The following is a 25,156-nucleotide window of genomic DNA, read 5'->3' as shown; positions in this document are numbered from 1 at the left end:
TAGGGCTGGGCAAGTTAACGCATTAATTGATTAACGCCGACAATTATTTTAATGCGCATTAACGCAGGTTTTTTTTATTATGAAAGTCCGTTGCTCACATACAGGCAAACCATGGGTCACAGGAGGGTGGGATGTTGATCAGTACTGGCTTGGGATGGGTGTCATCACCCGTTTCAACCAATGAGAGGATTTGGGGTGGGCCTAAGACTTCATGAGTGACTTCATAAGTGGGAAATAGGAAGTTTCTGATAGCATGTGAAGATAGCAGAGAAGCGCTCTCGCTCAGCACAGTGGAGTGCATCGTTTTGTTAACTTTGTGGTTTATTATTTTGAGTCGTTTGAGACGCGGTAACACACGGCCCTCTCACAATATATTGCTTTACAGATCTATCACATTTGCCGCTCAGAAATGTACATGCAATCATGCTGCATGTATCAGAAGTTCTGTGCTCCGGTGCGGTTAGCGCTCACACTACATGTGCACCGCGCCCGAACCCAACTGAACCGCGCTCTGGCCCACCTCTTCCAACTGAGCCTTGGCCGGCTAAACGAACCGCGCCCGAGCGAAGCACGGAGCGATCACACTAGTCAAACGAACTGGAATTTGGGGGTCAAACGCACTTGGGCACGGTTAAGATTGCCTAGTGTGAGTACACCCTAATTATTCTCCCGCACACACAAGTCTCTACCCGCCCATCAAGTGTTGACCCGCACCGCACTCTGCTGCGTTGGGTCCCGCGATAGTGCAGGTCTCTACTTGGAAGGCATCTGTTATAATGTTATGATCGAGGCTCTGGACTCTGAGCATAATTTGTTTTTCTATAACATATTTATTTAACTATAAAATATTTTCTATAAAAACTTTAATGCAGTAGCAAATAGCTTTTGTTTAATATTTAATTTGATTACATTAATGTTATAAGTTGAGATTTACAAGAACAATTTTAACTGCTAACTATGTAAAAGGAATACTGCTGTAAAAAAAGCACCTTATTTGTTTAAAGTGTTTGCAAACCAAATGTTATAGCACTTTTGTTCATATAACAGTACTTTTAAAGGGGTCATATGATGTTGCTAAAAAGAACAGTATTTTGTGTATTTGGTGTAATGAAATGTGTTTATGCGGTTTAAGGTTAAAAAAACACATTATTTTCCACATACTGTACATTATTGTTTCTCCTCTATGCCCCGCCTTTCTGAAACGTGTCGATTTTTACAAAGCTCATCGGTCTGAAAAGCGAGGTGTGCTGTGATTGGACAGCTATCCAGTGTGTTGTGATTGGCCGAATACCTCAAGCGTGTGACGGAAATGTTACGCCGCTCACCATACTGTGATGCCCTGTGTCCCGGCGCGATGAGACGACACTATTAAAACCCATTATAAACCAGGCATTTGTTGCATCCAGTGGGGACATAATTACAGATTATAATGACTCGTACTGTCTTTTTACGTGTTGCGTTGCATCGCGCCGCGTAAACATAAAACCATGTCTGCATTTATGATCGGAGAAATGACAAACAACAAGCGCTACTCTAAATCTTCCCACATAGTGAGGTAGATATGTGGGGGCGTGTTAGAATGAGGTGTTTTAGGTAGGCGGGGCTGACTCTTAACTTTTATAAAGAATATCTCTTTGGATTTGAGACTTTAGTCTTTGCAACTTCAGGGATCTTATCTATGCACAATCAGCTTGTAACACTCCAAAGAGAAAGGAAAACTTGTAATCGCATTATATGACCCCTTTAACTAAAAAAAATGCACACTACATTACTTTTGAATTCATTATTGAATGTTTTACATAATGCGATTAATCGCAGAAAATCATGCGATTAATCGCGATAAAAAAAATTTTGAACCCCTATATATATATATAGGGCTGGGTGATAATTCGATAACGTTAATTATCGCGATTATAATTTTTCTCGATAAAACGATATGAAGAGTTCGATCAATGTTCGATATAATGTTTATGCGCCAAAAGTGGAATGAAACAGCGCGACTCGGACCGTTTATCAAAGTTCAAACTGCCGCGCTGCGCGAGCTCGCTAGAGCAGATGCGTTTACTCGGTCACGCGAGCACTAAACAGCGCTGTGAGATCCAGTGCTTGAACTCAGCCATGAACACAATTGACTCAGTGATTAAACTAGTTTAAAGCCAAACAGGAGAAACACTGTGTGCAACGAGACCGTCAGAAGGCTTTGCAATCTACATAATTTACCATAAAGTTAAATTTTTACCATGGCATTGAGGTGCTATATGTGTGGTTTTAACTGTGTTTATCATGATTTAAATGCATGCTACTATGGGAGACCAATGCTTAGTAAAAAATTAATAAATAAAAACACGTCAAATTAAATGTAACCATATAAAACTGAGGTTGCTACCATTTTTACAGCTGTTACTGATTTTGATAATGAACAAAAATGTACCTCTGCATCCTAACTCAAGCTACTATCAAATGTGCATTTCTAAGAGACAAAACAGTGATATTATTATTAATATTATCAGGCAACCCAAACCCGTTTCTTGATTTGAAACAATAGCACTCATTGGGACATGCAGAAACTAAGAAATACATTTTTCTACTAAGACATTTATTTTGTTAAGGAAAATTAATGGTCTGGTTTCTACAACTTTCACTTTGGAGCAAAAATCTGGCTTTAAACTTGAAAGAAATAAAGATTTGACATTTATCGTGATAATTATCGATATTGACTGATATGAAAAATCGAATATCGCATTATTTAACAAGGTATTGCATATCGCATTTTTCTTCAATATCACAATATCACACACAGTTGTTTTGTGCAAAAAATGCAAGATATTTTTTGATAAATTTCCAGCAAAAATAACTCTTTAGACACATAGACACATGTGGACTTCTTATGTGTGTGGTTTTCCCAGTCTTAGTGTTGTGTTTGGATCAGTGTTGGGTAGGGATGCACCGATATGAAAATTTTGGCCGATACCGATAATTCTTTATTTTTGAAAGCCGATAACCGATATGTTGGCCGATAAATCTATATCCAAATTGTTATATACTTTTTGAGAGCCTGATTACAAAAAAGGTCTCATCATTAAAAGCCACATCCCAAACACTTCAACATAAGCAGCCTAGTTTGAACGGTGTATGTTTTAAAAATTATTTTACTCTCCCATTACCAAATTTAGTCATAAAAAAGTCTTACAAATAAATAAAATTATGCATAAATAATGCAAACAAGTCACTGGACATCATTACACGTGTAAAGAATCAAAATGAATGCGCCATAGATCAATAAAACGGAATAGCCTCTGCACGGACAATAATTAAATGATTTTAATTACTAAACCATATTGTTGATGAAAATAATAAGAGAAAAATACAAGTGGTTGTTGTTATTAATAATATATCAATGATTGTGAAAAAGTAACAAATTAATGCCACTGTTTTAAATAGCAGCCATTGAGCTGCAGCTCAAGCTGAAGCTGAAGAGCTGAATGAACAAGGTAAACTGAAGCGTTTTGCTGGCAGCTTATTTAACTCAAGGAAATGCATCCTGAGATTAATATTAATACAACATAAACATAATATTACAACTTATATATGTACAAAATGACGCAGTTATTGCATGCTATAGTCAGAATGTGTGATCCTGTTGTGGATGCGCTCTTCCCATAACAACGCGCTGAAACACAGCAACTAAACCCAAAGAATGCACAACGTTTTATTATAATAATGTTCTCATTAGAATGTTATATACACAACATTCCCAATCATAGTTATTAATGTTGTGCACTGCTGTTTGAGCTGCGTGTGCCGAGCTAAAGATGATCACCGGTAAACTGAAGCGCTCTTTTAACTTAACCAAACGCATTCTATATGAGATAAATCAGATATACATCAAATAAACACAATATTACAACGTACAATTGCACAAAAGGCTGCAAACGAACAGCGCACATCTGAAGTGTCTCTGAAGGAAATAATGCATTATTTATCGGCTTTAAGATATCGGCCAAATTTTCTTATCAGGCCGATACCAATAACAGAAAAAATGAGGCGATATGGGCCGATACCGATATGGTGGCCGATATATCGTGCATCCCTAAAAAAAATCCAAAAAAATGACCCCTACTTAATAAGAATAACATTCTGAAGTGTTGTGAAATACATGAAGACTATTTTTTATAGGCTTTATGGACAGATAAGTTGAGAGTGACTCTTGAAGGACCAGCACCACATCCTCTTTGTACCACAGTTTGAAGAATTGATCTTCCAGAATCTGGCAGTAAGTTTTAGGAGCTCATTTTTGTCAGTCTCTGCAAGACATAAAACGATATGAAGAGTTCGATCAATGTTCGATATAATGTTTATGCGCCAAAAGTGGAATGAAACAGCGCGACTCGGACCGTTTATCAAAGTTCAAACTGCCGCGCTGCGCGAGCTCGCTAGAGCAGATGCGTTTACTCGGTCACGCGAGCACTAAACAGCGCTGTGAGATCCAGTGCTTGAACTCAGCCATGAACACAATTGACTCAGTGATTAAACTAGTTTAAAGCCAAACAGGAGAAACACTGTGTGCAACGAGACCGTCAGAAGGCTTTGCAATCTACATAATTTACCATAAAGTTAAATTTTTACCATGGCATTGAGGTGCTATATGTGTGGTTTTAACTGTGTTTATCATGATTTAAATGCATGCTACTATGGGAGACCAATGCTTAGTAAAAAATTAATAAATAAAAACACGTCAAATTAAATGTAACCATATAAAACTGAGGTTGCTACCATTTTTACAGCTGTTACTGATTTTGATAATGAACAAAAATGTACCTCTGCATCCTAACTCAAGCTACTATCAAATGTGCATTTCTAAGAGACAAAACAGTGATATTATTATTAATATTATCAGGCAACCCAAACCCGTTTCTTGATTTGAAACAATAGCACTCATTGGGACATGCAGAAACTAAGAAATAAATTTTTCTACTAAGACATTTATTTTGTTAAGGAAAATTAATGGTCTGGTTTCTACAACTTTCACTTTGGAGCAAAAATCTGGCTTTAAACTTGAAAGAAATAAAGATTTGACATTTATCGTGATAATTATCGATATTGACTGATATGAAAAATCGAATATCGCATTATTTAACAAGGTATTGCATATCGCATTTTTCTTCAATATCACACAGCCCTAATCAGTTGTTTTGTGCAAAAAATGCAAGATATTTTTTGATAAATTTCCAGCAAAAATAACTCTTTAGACACATTAACTGTGGTGGACTTCTTATGTGTGTGGTTTTCCCAGTCTTAGTGTTGTGTTTGGATCAGTGTTGGGTAGGGATGCACCGATATGAAAATTTTGGCCGATACCGATAATTCTTTATTTTTGAAAGCCGATAACCGATATGTTGGCCGATAAATCTATATCCAAATTGTTATATACTTTTTGAGAGCCTGATTACAAAAAAGGTCTCATCATTAAAAGCCACATCCCAAACACTTCAACATAAGCAGCCTAGTTTGAACGGTGTACGTTTTAAAAATATTTTTACTCTCCCATTACCAAATTTAGTCATAAAAAAGTCTTACAAATAAATAAAATAATGCATAAATAATGCAAACAAGTCACTGGACATCATTACACGTGTAAAGAATCAAAATGAATGCGCCATAGATCAATAAAACGGAATAGCCTCTGCACGGACAATAATTAAATGATTTTAATTACTAAACCATATTGTTGATGAAAATAATAAGAGAAAAATACAAGTGGTTGTTGTTATTAATAATGTATCAATGATTTTGAAAAAGTAACAAATTAATACCACTGTTTTAAATAGCAGCCGTTGAGCTGCGCGTGCTGAAGCTGAAGAGCTGAATGAACATGGTAAACTGAAGCGTTTTGCTGGCAGCTTATTTAACTCAAGGAAATGCATCCTGAGATTAATATTAATACCACATAAACATAATATTACAACTTATATATGTACAAAATGATGCAGTTATTGCGTGCTATAGTCAGAATGTGTGATCCTGTTGTGGATGCGCTCTTCCCATAACAACGCGCTGAAACACGGCAACTAAACCCAAAGAATTCACAACGTTTTATTATAATAATGTTCTCATTAGAATGTTATATACACAACATTCCCAATCATAGTTATTAATGTTGTGCACTGCTGTTTGAGCTGCGTGCGCTGAGCTAAAGACGATCACCGGTAAACTGAAGCGCTCTTTTAACTTAACCAAACGCATTCTATATGAGATAAATCAGATATACATCAAATAAACACAATATTACAATGTACAATTGCACAAAAGGCTGCAAACGAACAGCACGCATCTGAAGTGTCTCTGAAGGAAATAATGCACTATTTATCGGCTTTAAGATATCGGCCAAATTTTCTTATCGTGCCGATACCGATAACAGAAAAAATGAGCATTTATCGTCCGATACCGATATGGTGGCCGATATATCGTGCATCCCTAGTGTTGGGTGTAACTAATTACCAAGTAAAGTAAGGGATTACTCTTTATTTTTTCTCTAATTTAATTAGTTACTTATGTAATTGAACTCAATACTGTGTATAGACAGTAGAACATTTATACACGATGCAATAGTGGATTTAACATCAACATTTAAAGTCTAACCTTAAAATGCATGCTTTTTATGCACCCTTCTCACTTTAAATACTTTGGTGAGTTAATAACCCTTAAGTATTGACTCACTATTAACTAGTTTTTATTAGTATGAATATTACTGGGATATTGGCTGTTTATTATTACTTAAAGCACATATTAACGTCTAATTCTGCAAGACCTTATTCTAAATCCTTAATCCTACCCAATTCTTGAACTTAACAACTACTTTACTAAGTATTAATAAGCAGTAATTAGGAGTATTTTGAGGCAAAATCATAGTTAATCGTGAGAATTGGACCCTAATCTAAAGTGTGTCCAGAATAATTGATGTAGTTACTTGAAAGAATTAAAAGAACCGTTTCATGTCTATCCGTGTATCATTAACTCGTCAAGGTTGATATAGGATTTAGAAAGTAATTAGTGATGAGTAATTAAATACTTTCTGGAGAGAGTACAGAACAGTTTCTGGACATTTGAACAGTAATCTAATTACACTGTTGAAGATTTTTAGATGAGCTTCTCCAACACTGATTTGGATTGTGTTGTGATGAATGGATTGTGTGCTCTTGCAGGTTTCAGGTCAGCTGGATTTGTCGTATAAAATCCATCACATGAGGCTTTTCTCTCCGTTGTGGCCCAGCAGTCTCGGCATCACTGACGGCTGTCAGTACAGGTCTGACGCACAGACCGCAGCTTCAGGTCAGCTCAACAGTTCACTAATCGCTCTGGATTCCCAGCATGCATGTGTTTAGCTCATAGCTGTATGTTTGCAGTAGACAATCGTCAGTACAGCGCTGAGTTTCTGTGTCAGCTGCGATACTGTCCGGCGGCGTGTGTGCGGCCCGCTGATCTGGAGCTCATGCCAGGAGTCACTGACAAAACACCAGGTGATAGACTTACTCTAGCTGTGCCTAAGCCTAGCTTTATCTCTTATCCGAAGTTAAACAAAGGTTTGGAATGACAGAATCTTCATTTTTGGGAGAGCCATCCCTTTAATATTGCAAACAGCTGGTGCGACCCATAACTTCTCACACACTTCTGCATACGTCTGAGGTGTTGGCAATCATGTGTGCTCCCTGAAATATACTCTGTTTTTTACAGACCCAGAAGACATGGACATGTTTAGTTCAAGGTGAGTTAGCTGGTGTTCAGGAACAGAAGAGTCTTGTCCATTGAACTAACCATAATCCTCATCCATCAAGCAGAGAACTGGCTTTTAATCAAAAGTCTATAATAAGTAATTAAAGTGCATAGTCTTGTGGCTTTGCCTTTTATTATTATTTCAAATGTGACCCTGGAGCACAAAACCAGTCATAAGGGTCCATTTTTGGAAATTGAGATTTATACATCATCTGAAAGCTGAATAATAAGCTTTCCATTGATGTATGGTTTGTTAGGAGAGGACAATATTTGAAAATCTGGAATCTGAGGGTGCAAAAAAATCTAAATATTGAGAAAATCATCTTTAAAGTTGTCCAAATTAAGTATTTAGCAATGCATATTACTAATCAAACATTAAGTTTTGATATATTTACGGTAGGAAAATTACTAAATATCTTCATGGAACATGATCTTTACTTAATATCCTAATGATTTTTGGCATAAAAGAAAAATCTATAATTTTGACCCATACAATGTATTGTTGGCTATTGCTACAAATATACCCCAGCGACTTAACACTGCTTTTGTGCTGCAGGGTCACAAATACTTTATCAAGTAGATGTTTTTTTCATCTGGCAGCTGGTTGGTTTGCTTCACAGCTCAGAACTCCTTGTTGTGTGAGATGTTAAGAGTCTGGAGATTCCTGACGAGGTTCCTGATGAAATCTGGTGTTTGGCAGGTTTGGACACGCATTGCATCACGCGCTGAGCCTGAGGTCAGCTTACAGTCCTGTCCAGCCCGACACGCAGACGGCTGTGGTCAGCTCTCTGAACTCCGAGGGAGGAGCGATGGTCGACTACATCTTCTTCTCCAGCCGCAGGACCGGCTCTGCTGCAGCTGAAGGTGATGCTCGGAGCTGATCAGCTCTTATCTCACATCTGACCATCTGCAAATATCTGCAGCGCCCCTTAAAATGCTGATTTGGTCCATCTCATCGTGACTGTTAAAGCAAACCAGTGTTATAGTGAACTAAAACTTAAATCATATAAACAATTTTAGTACTTGAAATAAAATATACGTGACCCTGCAGCACAAAAGCAGTGTTAAGTCGCTGGGGGATATTTGTAGCAATAGCCAACAATACATTGTATGGGTCACAATTATACATTTCTCTTTTATGCCAAAAATCATTAGGATATTAAGTAAAGATCATGTTCCATGAAGATATTTAGTAAATGTCCTACCGTAAATATATCAAAACTTAATGTTTGATTAGTAATATGCATTGCTAAGAACTTCATTTGGACAACTTTAAAGATGATTTTCTCAATATTTAGATTTTTTTGCACCCTCAGATTCCAGATTTTCAAATATTGTGCTCTCCTAACAAACCATACATCAATGGAAAGCTCATTTATTCAGCTTTAATGACCCTTATGACTGGTTTTGTGCTCCAGGGTCACATTTATTAAAATAAAAAGACACTTATTTTATTCCAGTTAGTTAACAAGGCAACATTTCTTATTTTCCATTAGTTTAACTTAAATTACTAAAAGAACTAAAACTGAAATAAAAATTAATAAAAGCTACATAGACATTAACAAACAGCAAAAACTGATAAATATATAAAAAAATATATATATGTAAAATACAGTAAAATTAAAAAATATCAACAAAACTATAAAATAGTTTTAATGATACTATTCAAACACCGAATCAAACATCATAATTCTCACATTATCTGTTAACAATATAGCAAAAAAAGCACATAGCTAAGGTCTCTAAATGATCAACATGATCAAACTTTGCTGTTAAATGTGTTCCTCAGCGGAGGAATGATCTTCTCAAGCCTCCAGAACATCTCACATCTTCTGAGGAGCCTTTATTTCTTCAGCTCTCAATCACTGCATTATATGTTTGGAGCATTTCACTCTCATCTCACTGAGACAGATTACTGGAGATATAGAGACGACTGATATTTAGATCATTTTATGTCAGTCTCTGCTGCACTGTTAGAAAGATCTCACTGATTTATATTACAAGCAGCAGAATTTCAGAATCATTTTAAATATCAGAATTGCACATTTATGCTCAATTAAGCAGTTTTTCCCTCCATATTCTCACTCTATCAGACTATATGAGCCATCAAAGCCTGACGGAGCACATCTGATACTCTGCAAATGTGTTGACAGAGAGCGCTGCGGGGTTGAAGCTGCTGGGTCGTTTGTCTCTGCTGTCTGCGGCTGATCTCTGGTCTCTGCGAGGACTTCCTAACGAAGCGTTCCCGTCTGATCATCTCAGTCTGATCGTCAAGCTTCAGCTTCCTCCCGTCTGACCCCAACATTTGACAAATGTAAGGATTGCTTGTCTTTATCATTTTCATTGCCTTACAATTGGATTGTGAAAGAAAAAAATATATTTTTGGTCAGGTGAATATTTAGTTTTCTGTTCAGTAACAGAGCGAGTGTTTGCACGTGTGACATATTCTCCAGCGTGATGTTTGATGTGAGGAAATACCATGCACCGTTTATGATTGACATGTTCAAGATAATGTAATCAGAATGCACTTGCATGCATTTATTAGTTTTCAGTTTGTTTCTTTTGGTTTTGAATTTATATTTTGAACGGAGCTAAATAAATAACTACATGCATTGCTGTCGTTTTTGCTGATTGAACACAAAAAGAAGAAAATGAAGAGCACAGCCACATGACGCTGTTATTGAAGGTCAGATGCACACTCCGTTATGGACATCTAATGACAGTCCTTCATTTGAAAGAATCTGAATGTGTTCTCTTGAAAACGGATGAGGGGTTTGTACATGCACGTCATATATCAAGCTTTACAGTACATTCATGAGAAAGTTGCTTTTTCTTCCATCTCGGTGAAATGAGGTTCGCAGAAGGTCAAAGTAATTCACAGCTAAAACCATGTTCATCCTCACTGCAAGAAAAGCTTGGCTGGAGCAAAAACACTAAAATGAATTAAAATATATATTTATAATCAAATTGAGTGTTAATAACTGGTAAAACTTTGCAGTAAGATCCTGTGTGTTAACATTAGGTAACTACATTACTTAACATGAACTAAAAAAAAGCATCTGAAGCATTTCTTCATCTTCAAGTTGTAATATTAAAATCAAAAGTCGTATCTCTTAGTATTAGTTGATGAAGCTGAACTACTGTACTTTTAACAAATGTTAACAAAGATGAATAAATACTTAATGCTTTAACATTATCAATAAGTAAATACTATTTAACTAATCAATCTTTATTGTAAAGTGGTAACATTGTTTTCTAAATGCATGCATTACATTAAAAAATGTAACATTGATGAATACGTTAGAAAAGACTTTCATAATCTTACTTTTGCATTGTTTTGCTATTTAACTATTTGTTGTTTACTATTTTTGTGAATTGTGTCCCTGGAGCACAAGAGCAGTGTTAAGTCGCTGGGGGATATTTGTAGCAATAGCCAACAATACATTGTATGGGTCACAATTATACATTTCTCTTTTATGCCAAAAATCATTCGGATATTAAGTAAAGATCATGTTCCATGAAGATATTTTGTAAATGTCCTACTGTAAATATATCAAAACTTAATGTTTGATTAGTAATATGCATTGCTAAGAACTTCATTTGAACAACTTTAAAGATGATTTTCTCAATATTTAGATTTTTTTGCTCCCTCAGATTCCAGATTTTCAGATATTGTCCGATCCTAACAAACCATACATCAATGGAGAGATTATTTATTCAGCTTTCAGTGATGTATAATATTTTGTATGTTGTAGCACTTCAATCTGGAGTATAATGAGTAAGATGTCACACGACGGAAACATGTTTCTCGTTTGACAAAAACAAATTATAGGCAATTTATTGTACATTTCAGTTTCAAGTGTCACAAAAGAGCCAGTGAGGGTTTGAAAGACATTCAGTGCCGTGACGTCAAAGTGAAAAATCAACAATAGCAACATCTGTTAATCACACACAGTTAGTTAATCATGTGGCAGGATGCAGTTCTAATGAAGAACATTTAACAGCACCAGCATCAGTGTCTTCTGCTCACATCAGAATCACACTAGTGCACTTCATAGTGTCTCACAACAAGTGTGTTTGGCTTTAGTGTGTAAGTGTGTGTGTGTCTACTGTAGGAGAACATCTGCTAATGAAACAGACTGTTACACATCTACATCACGCTACTCCTAAAGTCAACATGAAATGATGCTCACAGTCACAACACATTACGAGGTATTCAACAGAGAAATCAATGACTGATAGTTGGTTGATCATTATGAGACCGTGACTTCAGAGGAGGAGCAAGTCCTATTTTGATGAAAGAGTATGAAGACAAACATTTAGGCTATTTCTGTAGCATGTTATGCACTGATGAATTATTTAAGAGCAGGAACATGAATTCAAGTCAATTTCATGTTGACTTTAAAAACTTGGACGCGTGTAATTGAGCATCATATCTTTTAAGAGTTAGAAAAATCTCAAAACCAACAGGGGCGCGGGCTGCATTCATAACTACTGAACCCTGTATATTCTGCAACATCATTTACATACACGCATGTCCACTAAAGTGGCCATTATAACATGATGATCAGTACTCGAGCCATCAGAAACACCAGACAGATTCACCAGTGGGAGTGCTTTTGCTCTTTCAAAGCCAAATATTTGCTCTATTGTAGTTCAGGTTGGAATCACTGGTGAAACCTGATAACTAAAGAAGAAAAGTTCAATGCTGTAAGTGTCGCTAAGTGCAAAAAGTGTGTCAGGGAGGATGAACTGCTCGTATTATTATAGATGTTATTACAACACTGCAAAAAAAAAAAAAAAAAAAAAGATTTTCTTCTGTATTTTTGTCTTGTTTTCCAGTGCAAATATCTAAACGTTCATATATCAAGATGCATGCACAGGGCTCGAAATTTACTTTTTTACTTGGCAGCAAAGTTAGGAGCACCACCAAAAATGAATGAGCACCAACTACAAATTATATATTAACATATTTCATCTTTACATTCTTAACTTTAATGCAGATTTTAGATTGGTTAATATTAGCTGTTAATCACCCAGTCACTGCTTTCCGCTGTCAGGTAATATAATAATTCATATTAACCAATCTAAAATCTGCATTAAAGATAAGAATGTAAAGATTAAGTTATGTAACGTTTGATAGACCGGCAGACAGGTCACCGTATCAGCACACAGAAAGCGCATAACTGTGAATGTTTTTAGAGAAATGAAAACAGGTCGCACTACAACAATTATATGCACTCGCACAAATGCTCCCAAATATATTTTGAGGTCGCACAGATTAAATTATGGGAGCATATGCAACCAAAATGGTCCCAATTTCGAGCCTTGGTGTACTCTAGAAACTAAATGAAACTGAGTCTTGTTTTCTGAAAAATGCATCAAAATGAAGTGAGTTTGTTCAAAACAAACAAATATTTGCCAGCACGCTCAGAAAAATAAAATTAAAATTAAGAGCATGAAAATGTTCTTTCTTTTTTGTTCTGTTTTCTATTAAAATTATCTAAACATTCTTCAATCAAGATACATTTACTAGAGGCTCAAAACAAGAAAACTAAACATTTGACCCAAGTGACAGATATTATTTCTTGTTTTGAGCAAATACTTTTGCTTTGCTTTTTTTTCTTCTTCAGAAAACAAGACTCAAAATCGAGTTGTTTTGCTTCTAAAGAAAAAGTATCTTGAATGATTTAGAAATGTTAAGACTATACTGGAAAACAAGGCAAAAATACTGAGCCAGAAAATCATTGCAGTCCAAAAACTGATCAAAGGCACCAATAAATGGACTACAGGCTATCCTCTACATCAGTGTCTAGTAGTGTTAAAGGTTAACTTGCACTGTATTTACAGATTAAATATGAAAAGTTGCTTACAGCAGAATGAACAGCTGAGGCATAGTATTAAAACGAATATAAATATGATGCATTGTTCATAATGTGGCTATTCTACTAAATGAATGATTAGAGGAGGTGTTCGTGTCTACCCTTATAAGTGAACACATTCTCTGTGTAGTTCAAGTGAACACACATCTTCATCCTCTCATGGCTGCGTTTCAGTCTTTGTCTCGTGAATCTCAGACCCTGATCTGGTATCCGTTCACATCAGCCGCGGGCCCCGCCGGCCCGGACCGCTTCTCCACTGACGACCTGTGAAAACAGCACCACCTGTTGGTCAGATGTTGTGTTGTAACTGTATCAGTGTTGCGAATGATCTGTAAGTACCGTCTGTCGCTTTGGCTGTTCTTGCGCATCGGGCTGCCTGGGTTCCTCAGAGGAGATCCCATATCCTTCTTTCTGTCTTTAGACGGTGATGGTGGAGCAGCTTTACCGATCTGAAACACAGAGCTCAGTCAACCACTAAACACAATGCATGTGGTGTGATTATTAACATAAGACATATGAAATAATCTAATTATTTGAAATGGAACAGTTTATTGAACCTTTAAACAAAAAATATATATATATATATATAAAAAATCCATGTTCATTCATTTGAGACTGACTGATTTTTTTTAAAAAAGGGGAAAAAAGTGTTTTAATTGCAATGCAAGTCACTTTGGATAAAAGCATCTGCCAAATGCATAAATGTAAATGTTAAATGACTCATGGTGGCGTTTTTCAAAGAGGCTTTTATGAACAAAATATGCAAACAAAAATGATCAAAGAGGATCCCAGAAAAGCACATGAAAATGTGGGTACAAACAAAATGGCAGTGGGATGTCCTGGTTGTGTTTGGAAGGAGGTAGATTAGCACCAAATTAACCATTAGTGTGAAATGTTCATGCTACCTGGCAGATATCACTAAATAAGTGTTTTATTTTCATCTCTCGCCTAGTACTACTTGATTTTGGCGCTGCCCTTGACACCAAAGATCATGTCATTCTCCTGGACAGATAAGAGAATTACATTTAGACAAGCATTAAGATGTTTGTATGATTACCTGCCACTTTGTTTACAAGAGGAACAGTCAAATCTAACACAAACTGAGTATGGAATGCCACAAGGCTCTGTATTAGGTCCATTTTGCATTTACCCAAAATGTATTTTAAATGCTGGATGACAAGTCTTATCTAAAAGCTTTAAGCAACATGACACTAAGTTCTAGGTGCTATTTTAAATACTGTTTGAAAACATGTTTGATTTATCAATTAAGCAGATGACAGAAAAACTCTCTTTCACGATTTCCACAAATCTATTACAAACATGCTGGAGTTCACAGACATCATTCATCTGTGGATGTCACAGAACTTTTTACTACTAAATAAAGGTAAGACAGAGATACTTGTTTTCAGAAATTATTCAAAGATAGTCTTTTAGATCTAGACTTCATCAGTGAGGGCCAATTATCACATCATTTAGTTATCATGTCTAACAACAGTCTCAGATTTAAAAACCAAAACAGCATAGTATCACCTTGCAATATCTCTAAAATGTGTTACTGTTTTTCCTTCTCAACACGTAAGGCTGGTAAAGTCACAAACTATCATTAGATTTTTAGGAATTAACTGGCAAGACAACCTAGAGAAGTGCGATAAAAGTGTTTGGGAAACCTGTTTGTAAATAATAATTTTTGCAATTCCATTTGGCGCAGCACACACTTCACCTTTACATTTGCTGAAAGCATGTCATTTCTGCAACAAATTTCTCTGAAACAGGTCAGGCCAATTTTCTGTGAGCTATTCCTTATAAAATCACTGATTTCTGAGCAGCCAAGAACACACAATTTTGTACTGTCAGCAGTATTATGATTTAACCGTAGGCGTATCATCCGCACCTTCAACCTCATATCCCGAGTGTGGCTCTCCAACTCTTTCCTCAGCTCTTCTTTGGACAGCTTGTCCACGTCCAGCACCGAATGCTTCCACTCAATCTGCTCCACGCTGTGTGGGTCGTGTGACACATAATGACCGATCTTGACCTTGCACAGTGTGTGCCAGTATCTCCGATAGGCCACCTGGAACTCTTGAAGGAGGTCCGTGAGTGTTTTGTACTCCAGCGGTTTGTACATCAAGTCCTCGCGGCGGCTGATGCCCAGAGCACCAAAGCGGCCGCCGCTGTGGACACCCAGCACAATGTGACGGAAATGACTCCCTGAGAACTGTGTTTTAAAGCTGAGAGGAAACCGCTCGACGGTCGGCATGCTGTTGGTGAGGTAACTGAAGCGTCAGCTGTGTTAAGGGAGTCAATGGTAATATATTCAACAGACAGCTGTGTACATTATCAGCAAGTACAGGGGAAGTGTTAAAGTCAGCATGAAATGAAAATCTACTTTCTAAATGCATGCTATAGATGTCAATGTGAAAGATTTATCCGTATGTTTCATTAAAAAAATTAAAAAAGCCTACCATCAATGTCCAATTCCAAATTAATCAACATTTTAAGCTATTGTTTTCATATTTATGAACGATCTAATTACCATCTCAGAATGTTTTCACTCCTTCTGTTTTATCTAGTTTAGTCTTTATTCTGCCAGTACCATTCAAGACTGTCTGACAGAGCACTTTTCTGGACCCAGCAGGCAATAATCTTTACAAATCTGTCTAAGCCCTTAATTCTGGACATCTCCAGGACACCCAAGAAATCCTCTTGTTGCCTACATCCTTCTTTCGGTCACTAAAATGTTTAGAAGATTACTGAAAGACTAAACTGGATTCTGAACTTATTTTGATCATCCAGTAACATAAGTTAATTATAGACCCATCCCAAATTCTCCATTTATGCCAGATATTTTGGGTTTAGATCAGAATTTAGCCATAGCACAAAGACTGAACTTGTCATATGTTAATTTTATCACCTGATTGGGGTTGCATCTCACTTCTAGTACTATTCAATTGCTGCCTTTGACACCAAAGATCATGCCATTCTCTTGGACAGATAAGAGTATTATATAAACATTTGTGAACAAGCATTACGATGTTTGTCTGATTGCTACCACTTTTTGTGAAAGATGAACTGTCAAAACTAACAAATTAAGTATGGAGTTCCACAAGGCTCAGTATTAGGTCCTCTGTTGCTTTCATTTTATGAAAAACTTTAATGGGAAACAACCAATTTGTTTCCATTGTTAAGCTTATGACAGCTCTATATTTACTACATACTCTGTATAGAAGTTAGTGGAGTGTATTTTGTATGATAAAACATATAAACATTACTGTCCAAATGAAAAGAAAAAAAAATCCGTAAGACTAGATAATTGCAATGCATTACTTGCTGGATGTCCTTCAGTAATAAGATCAACTGGTTCAAAATGCTGCAGCAAAAGCTTCTACCAAAACCAAAATATGATTGGATAATTTCAGCCTGATCTGAACAGTTTAAGCAGCACTTTCAGTCCAGATTGTTTTTGAATGTCACATCTGAAGCAGATGTTATTGAACAATGGAGAAATTCAAAGCTAGACTGAACCAACCACAAACACAACTCGTATGAGTGCAACTATTACACTTTTCATACGCACAAATGTATGAAAAAAAATGAATATGCTATTAAAATGTTAATATTTTCAATCCAGTTCAAGTGAAGGATACATCCCGAGGATAACGGCTTCCAAACATTTAATTGGTAGAGATTCTCTTGTCATTTCCTTGGCAATGTCCATCAATCTGAAAAACACATTGTAGGTAATAATGCAATAAGAGTCTGTATGCAAGTGAGCCTGAAATATTTTTAAAAGATGAAAATTAAAATGAATAAAGTATTCTGAAAAATATTCTCCTAATAAGGTCTATTAATAATAATCAAAAGTACTGAATATAGTAAGCTAACAGCACAACTTTGCTTTAATTGAAGGATACAGCTTTAAGAGAGGAGACAGCTAAGTGGACGGGTCTTACGCTGTGAGCGGCCTGCTCTTCTTGATCTCAAAAAACTGTGTTCCAGTGTGATTGTATCTGACAGACAATGTTAAGCACAGGACACTGTCAGGAGACAAACAATGCACTATATAACGTCATAAAGTATAAAGTCAACCACTACATCAAAGTTTACAGAAAATAACCTATATTATGAGTGAAATATATCATGAGAATTATTCTGAATATATATACAGAGAAAAATGTCATGTAACAAATCATTGTGACATACATTGGACCAAACCAACAGCACACACAATGTTTCATTGTTCTTGACATTTTCTGATATTTCAGCTGTCATCATCATCAATGTAACTCTTGTGGCCTAAATTCCATCTGCCTACAACATAACAATGAGCTGAAATCACTGATAAAATGTAATGGACAACAATCGCCAAACCCAAAGTCTTTGTTCACTGAAACCATGTGTGTTTCTGCTGTCAAATCTTGACTGGTTTTGATCAAGTAAGCGTCAGAATAACGTCAGTAATATCTCCAGATGAACACTTACTGGACTGAAGCAGCTCAGCTTTACTTGATTCTCCATCAATCATGTTTTAGAGTCTCAAATCTGATCCTCAGCATCTTTTGAGGAGCGTTTGTTTCCAGAAGCTTTACTTTCACTGTTCCTCAGCGGAGGAATGATCAATAAACTATTCTATTTAAAAAAAAATCATGTTTTTTGAATCATGACTTCAAAAAACTTGAAATATAATTAATATTTTATGTTTTTAGCTCAATGTTTTTTTTTTTCACACACGGCTGGAAAGCAGCGGAGCCTTTATTATGCCACAGTCGAGCGCTTCCGCTGCTTCCGGCCGTGCGTATGTGGGGTAAAGCAGCGGAGCCTTTATTATGCCACAGTCGAGCGCGTCCGCTGCTTCCGGTCGTGCGTATGTGGGGGAAAGCAGCAGAGCCTTTATTATGCCACAGTCGAGCGCGTCCGCTGCTTCCGGTCGTGCGTATGTGGGGGAAAGCAGCAGAGCCTTTATTATGCCACAGTCGAGCGCGTCCGCTGCTTCCGGTCGTGCGTATGTGGGGGAAAGCAGCAGAGCCTTTATTATGCCACAGTCGAGCGCGTCCGCTGCTTCCGGTCGTGCGTATGTGGGGGAAAGCAGCAGAGCCTTTATTATGCCACAGTCGAGCGCGTCCGCTGCTTCCGGACGTGCGTATGTGGGGCAAAGCAGCGCTGTCTTATCATACTAGATACATTTAGTTCCGTTATAATGCTACTCTGTGTCCGTCGCCGGTCTATTAAAATGCACAACATATTAAAGCGTCTTCGGTGTTTCCATGTTTTCTACAAAATAAAACTGGAAATCGAGGGGTTATGATGTCATTGGCAGGCGACACAATGACTCTATAGACACGCTCCGTGTTACTAGCTAAAATTGCTTATTTCTCTGGACTTAAACATTCATCGAAACATTGGGGATAATGTAAGTACACAAGTCAGCAAAATATATAACACTGTTCTAGTGGTTTTTGGATATTTTGATTAAAAAATCTTACATATTGTGCCTTTAAGTACATGATTCTTTTGGGTGAACTATTTCTTTAAATTATCTAATTATCTGACTGATTCCTGACCAGTGTGCATGATAGAGTCTGGACCAGTGTAATACTGCAGTAGTGAACTATTTACAGACATGTTATAAAGTTCATACAGCAACAATATGAAAACGGCTGATTGAAGGACATAAAGTGACTGTAAATTGTGGCAAGAGGAGCAACGTCAGCACATCGATGTCCCTCCTGAAAGACGAGTGTGAAAGGATACTGCAAGTCCCTGATGTATCTCTGTATGGCTTCCAGGCGCTGGGGAATACTGCTGTTGGGCTGGAATGTAGGCACACTTGGTACTGGAATCTACAGGGTTAAAGAAGAGTTAACAGCTGGACAATGATATCACGCATGTGTTAGGATAGGACAATATTTGGCTGAGATACAACTATTTGAAAATCTGGAATCTGAGGGTGCAAAAAAATCTAAATATTGAGAAAATCATCTTTAAAGTTGTTCAAATGAAGTTCTTAGCAATGCATATTACTAATCAAACATTAAGTTTTGATATATTTACAGTAGGACATTTACAAAATATCTTCATGGAACATGATCTTTACTTAATATCCTAATGATTTTTGGCATAAAAGAGAAATGTATAATTGTGACCCATACAATGTATTGTTGGCTATTGCTACAAATATCCCCCAGCGACTTAACACTGCTTTTGTGCTCCAGGGACACATTATATCAGCCATTGAATCCACATCAGCTGAGCAGTAATGGTGACAGTGCGGTCTGGATCTGGGTTCAGATGAACTCACTGGATATTGATTCGATGCATCTGATCCGATCAGTCCACAAGGGACGAATTAAAGAAATAAAGCCAGTAAGACCGATGGAAAGCAGTCTACAAACGGCTGGGATATTACTGACACCACTAATAGAGTGCTGCAGGGATGAGGTCTTTTTATAGGCCAAAACCCGGAAATGAGTTCTAATTTTAGCTCTTCTGGTTCATCGTCGATTGGTTTTTTGAATGGGTTTTGGGTTAAATGCCTAATATAAGGCATTTGTGGTCAACATAAGCTCAAGATATTTTCATGTTTTATTCCACAACATTAAATACATAAGTAAAACCCCCTTGAGGTGGCTAACAAGTGTCTAAATGGTACAAGAAGTTGTCAGGACATTAGTCTTCTACATAACATCAGTCTTGGACGTTTACTTATATTTAGGCTTCAAAATTCATAAAGGTTGTGCTTATTCATGAAGATTATGATGAACAAACTTTTGTTGGCCGCTATACAAAAACACCTCGTCTCTGCAGTGCTGTATTATGAACACAGTCTGAGAACACTAGTGGGAATGTTTCCATCATTGTAAGATTTAGAATAGGATCATGAATGTCTTAATATTTGTTGTGTCTCTTTTGCTTCAATGACAGCAGCACTGGAGCTTCTTACGCAAAACCTGATCGTATCCTTTGTCTGAAATATTTCAAAAACCTTTTCCAAGTTTTTCAATGAGGTCTCAAGACTTTCCATGTGTTGAGTGACAGCTCTGGTGTTGCCACGGTGACAGAAATCAGGAGTGAGTGCAGAGCGTTGTGTGTGAACATGATCTTACTGTAGTTCTAGACTAAATATGATCATGTGTTTACTCATCTCACTGCACACAAACACATTCAGTGCTCCTCACAATCAATACAAACTGTCAAATGCAAACTCAGAATACTTACAAACCTGCAATAATTAAATATGTTCAATAAGACAAATATCATTTATGTATTTAATCCCATTTTATTAACCAGTGTTTTAGCTACTGACCTTCGATGATCCAATTCAATCATACTAATAAACAAAAATGACACGTTTGTGTTTCTGCTTAGTGTTGAACTTGCGTCATATTCTTCATGAGATTAGTTTGAGCTGCGTCCTCTACTGTACAGACGTGAATTTACATTTCCTTCAGCCTGAGGCGCATTCATTTCACTTCTGTTGTGAAAGGGCTTTTACGTTTGTAAAAGAAGAACTGTTTATAATAAAAACAAACAAGCAAGCCCATACTAATAAACAAAAATGACACGTTTGTGTTTCTGCTGAGTAGTGTTGAACTTGCGTCATATTCTTCATGAGATTAGTTTGAGCTGCGTCCTCTACTGTACAGACGTGAATTTACATTTCCTTCAGCCTGAGACATATTCACTTCACTTCTGCTGTGAAAGGGCTTTTACAACTTTTTATATTAACAACAAACAAGCAAGCCCCGCCCAGATTTAAAAAGTAACTCAAAAGTAACATACCGCATTGCTTTCCATAAAAAGTAACTAAGTAACGTAATTAGTAACTTTCTTTAGGGAGTAAAGCAATATTGTAACGCATTACTTTAAAAGTAACTTTTCCCAAGACCTACAGATCTATTTTCTTTATTAATACCCACGTTAAAAATAAGTACTCTTTCATAATGTACTTAAAGTGCTCTATTTCCGCGCACTAGTTTTAGACTTGGTATGCTAAAAATGATTCTTTAGTATTTCCTAAGTTAAACTTAAAAACATCTCAACTGTGCTATTTTGGGACACCGTGAATACGCACTAAAATGCACTTTTAACATACTATCTCTGTATTTAGTCACCACGTGCAGAACACTTGAGTGTACTAGTGTCTGAAAGACGGGTTCTACAAGTGCTAACTAAATATGTTTTTTTAAATTACAGAGATAGTAACACATTTTAGTGCGTATTCATGGTGTCCCAAAATAGCACAGTTGAGATGTTTTTAAGTTAACTTAGGAAGTACTAAACAATCATTTTTAGCATACTAAGTCTAAAACTAGTGCGCGGAAATAGAGCACTTTAAAGGGTTATTTCACCCAGAAATGATAATTAGCCCATAAATTACTCACCCTCAAGTCATCCTAGGTGTATATGACTTTCTTCTTTCAGACGAATCCAGTCGGAGTTATATAAAACATTGTCTTTGATCTTTCAAGCTGTTTAAATGCCACTAAGCGGGTGTTGCATGCATCAGTCCAAAAGAAGTGAAATAAAAAGCACCCATCCATAAACAAAAAAGTGTCTCACACGGCTCCGGGGGCTGAACAAAGGCCTCCTGTAGCAAATCAATGCGTTTTTGTAAGAAAAATATCCATATTCAGCACGTAATAATCACTTTAATGTAGCTTGCGCCAGCAGTTATACACAGAAGCAGTTCCGGGAGGATGACGTATGAGTTCAGCGCTGCGCATGCGCCGCTCAGAAGTGACTCACGCGGAGAGATCAAAACAAAACAACGGTCACTAATTAGAAGTACAAAACGAGGATTTGTAAAGAAGAATGCCGGAGGATTTGGATATAAGCCAAGAGGAGACTGGTTTTCCTTTGCTCCTGTTAACAAACTCTGGTTTTCACGAGACTCACCGGCGCATGCGTAATGCTGACCTCATACCTCATCCGCCCGGAGCTGCTTCCGTGTATAACTGCTGCCGCAAGCTACATTAAAGTGATTATTATGTTTTGAATATGGATATTTTTCTTACAAAAATGCATTGATTCACTACAGGAGGCCTTTGTTCAGCCCCCGGAGCCGTGTGAGACACTTTTTTGTTAATAGATGTGCGCCTTTTATTTAACTTCTTTTGGACTGAAGCATGCAACACCTGCTGAGTGGCATTAAACAGCTTGAAAGATCAAAGACAATGTTTAATATAACTCTGACTGGATTCGTCTGAAAGAAGAAAGTCATATACACCTAGGATGACTTGAGGGTGAGTAATTTATGGGCCAATTTTCATTGTTGGGTGAACTAACGCTTTAAGTACATTATGGAAGTGTACTTGGGAAAGGCCCACCAGAAGAACATCCACTGGGTGTTTTGGCACACTTGTAGCTGTGAACGCTGTACCTTGGGGAGGTCGCCGGTTCCCCGTATCCTCCTGGCCACTGCTTCTCCATCCGGGTGTATGCGGGCGACGTGCCGCCACATCTGCTCCCAGGTCTCCTCGTTTATGGGCAGACCTCCCCTATTAATAATGAACGGGATCCCGCCATCCCTCGGATCTTCTCCTTCGTCCTCCTGCTCCTCGTCTCGCTCCTCGACTCCCTCCAGACTGAGCGCAGTCCGCAGCATCCTCAGCCCGACAGAAGAGCACGGCTGACTCAAACAAGTCCTGATTCCCGGCTTCTTGTGGATGACTCTCCTCGGAGAGGAGCCGTGATGGACGGTCCCGCAGCAGGACACCGGCATGGACGGCCCACAACCCGGCCGGAGCTAGGAATTCTGGGACTTTCTTTAAAGCACGATTAAGAAATTGCTGTGGGCCCCTAGGAACCTCTGGGCCCCTTGTGACCTCTGGGTCCAGCAGCAGAGCTACGGCCCTCGGCGGGGTGGCCTGTCAACATATATCAACCAGCATACTAGTTCTGACAGCATGCAATGCACAACTTTAGTTGTGTATAAGCGCAGGAATCCAGCTATGAAGCCCCGTATCCTCTGCGCACAGCTTATGTGCTTACAGGCGCACCACACTGACTCCCATCTGATTTATACACAGACCAGCGTGTCAGATCAGACACAAACAGCATTTGATCTTAGATTACAGATTGAGATGTAACACGCGACACGGAGAACACAGAAGGCATACGTGATGAAAACGAGCTGCTTCACAGACAATGAGGACCGCCGCTCCTCTGACGTCACCGGCACACCGGCCCCCGCGCGCGCTGTCGGTCACGTACTTAAACACGGTGCAATGCAGGACAGTGGTTTTCCGAGTCCAGCTTTATTTGGTTTCGGTGTAGGGTCCGAGCCATCGCCCTGCCGGATCACAGATCCCGTTATACGACGCTGATTGTGAAGCCCGATTCACGAGCGACTCGTTCTTATGAACTGAATCATTTAAAAGACTCGGTCGAATCGATTCGCGAAGCGTTTGGAGAACACCGGACTGTACGATGTTGTATTAGTCAGTGTAAAACTGAGATTGGAACAATATTATTATATCTGACAGCAATACAGTTAAGAAATAGCGTTATTTCAACCGGCTGTTAATTATTAGTGACGTCCGGTTATTAATAATAAAGTTTAATACACTATTTGACGCCGCTGTATAACCTAATAATAAACAATCAATATTAAACAACAATTTCATGATAGAAAAGAAAGTACAATTCCACGCGGAAACTTTGTAACGCTTCAGAGTGATGACTCGGTTGTGAATCAGTTCATTGAAACGAACCGTCCGAACGAACCGATTGGCTAAAATGATTCAGATTCTCTGGCGCTGAAGACGTGCTGGACTCTCCCAAATCCCTGGTATGATGCGCATGCGCACAACGATCAGATTAGTGCTTGGCGAAGACATCTTCAATTAAAGTCCGTGAAATTAAATGTTCTTACTGGGATGTTACAGAGGATGAATGCATTAACATATTTATGGCTAATTGTAAGCAGGGCATACTCGACAATTAAATAACTATTGGTAGGTTTTCACAGAACACAGAACAAATGCATCACAATTTTTGAGAAAAGCCACTGCAAAATAAATAATTTCAATCCTGGTGAGACTGACATTAGTGGCTTTTTAGAAAATAGTAAATAGAAGAATTATATCTCTCCCACACTCACACGCACACTCGCACACTCGCGCTCGCACTCGCACTCACTCACTCACACACACACACTCACACACACACACACACACAGACACTCACACAGACACTCACTCACTCACTCACTCACTCACTCACTCACTCACTCACTCACTCACTCACTCACTCACTCACTCACTCACTCACTCACTCACTCACTCACTCACTCACTCACTCACTCACTCACTCACTCACTCACTCACTCACTCACTCACTCACTCACTCACTCACTCACTCACTCACTCACTCACTCACTCACTCACTCACTCACTCACTCACTCACTCACTCACTCACTCACTCACTCACTCACTCACTCACTCACTCACTCACTCACTCACTCACTCACTCACTCACTCACTCACTCACTCACTCACTCACTCAC

General features: G+C 37.9%; 2 protein-coding genes across 5 annotated transcripts in view; one reads left to right on the top strand and one right to left on the bottom strand.

The window, feature by feature from the left end:
* angel1 (angel homolog 1 (Drosophila)) overlaps nt 1-10,626 on the top strand; it is a 22,868-nt gene extending 12,242 nt beyond the window's left edge. The window contains exons 6-11 of one of the 4 annotated variants that reach the window (XM_016237405.1): nt 7,203-7,329; nt 7,404-7,517; nt 7,732-7,762; nt 8,471-8,634; nt 9,924-10,084; nt 10,416-10,626. In XM_016237405.1, coding sequence (XP_016092891.1) covers nt 7,203-7,329; nt 7,404-7,517; nt 7,732-7,762; nt 8,471-8,634; nt 9,924-10,066 — 579 coding nt within the window. In that variant the 3' untranslated portion in view covers nt 10,067-10,084; nt 10,416-10,626. Of the gene's footprint in view, nt 1-7,202; nt 7,330-7,403; nt 7,518-7,731; nt 7,763-8,470; nt 8,635-9,923; nt 10,146-10,415 lie in introns of those variants that run through there. The other 3 variants (XM_016237406.1, XM_016237404.1, XM_016237407.1) reach the window with 3 other exon arrangements.
* Nucleotides 10,627-13,251: 2,625 nt separating this feature from the next.
* Nucleotides 13,252-23,512, bottom strand: vash1 (vasohibin 1). The gene is made up of 7 exons (XM_016237401.1): nt 23,029-23,512; nt 19,401-19,489; nt 17,603-17,659; nt 17,297-17,371; nt 15,544-15,925; nt 13,992-14,101; nt 13,252-13,916 (listed from the first exon to the last, which is right to left on the bottom strand). Exons 1-7 carry the CDS (start codon nt 23,368-23,370, stop codon nt 13,844-13,846), a joined length of 1,128 nt encoding a protein of 375 aa, XP_016092887.1. The 5' UTR covers nt 23,371-23,512; the 3' UTR covers nt 13,252-13,843.
* Nucleotides 23,513-25,156: the final 1,644 nt, after the last annotated feature.

Source organism: Sinocyclocheilus grahami, unplaced genomic scaffold (assembly GCF_001515645.1).
Source record: "Sinocyclocheilus grahami isolate Dianchi unplaced genomic scaffold, SAMN03320097.WGS_v1.1 scaffold513.1, whole genome shotgun sequence".
In the NCBI taxonomy this organism is placed as follows: Eukaryota; Metazoa; Chordata; class Actinopteri; order Cypriniformes; family Cyprinidae; genus Sinocyclocheilus; species Sinocyclocheilus grahami.
Note: the sequence above shows the minus strand (reverse complement) of the source record. Positions and strands in the feature narration are given on the sequence as shown.

Excerpts from the sequence above, each read along its gene's own strand:
- vash1 (XM_016237401.1), bottom strand. The coding sequence starts at position 23,370 with ATGCCGGTGTCCTGCTGCGGGACCGTCCATCACGGCTCCTCTCCGAGG. Across the intron at positions 17,372-17,602 it reads AAGAGCAGGCCGCTCACAGC|ATTGATGGACATTGCCAAGG; the intron begins GTAAGACCCGTC and ends TGTGTTTTTCAG. Across the intron at positions 15,926-17,296 it reads GAAGCCGTTATCCTCGGGAT|TTACCTCACCAACAGCATGC; the intron begins GTATCCTTCACT and ends CTGACGCTTCAG.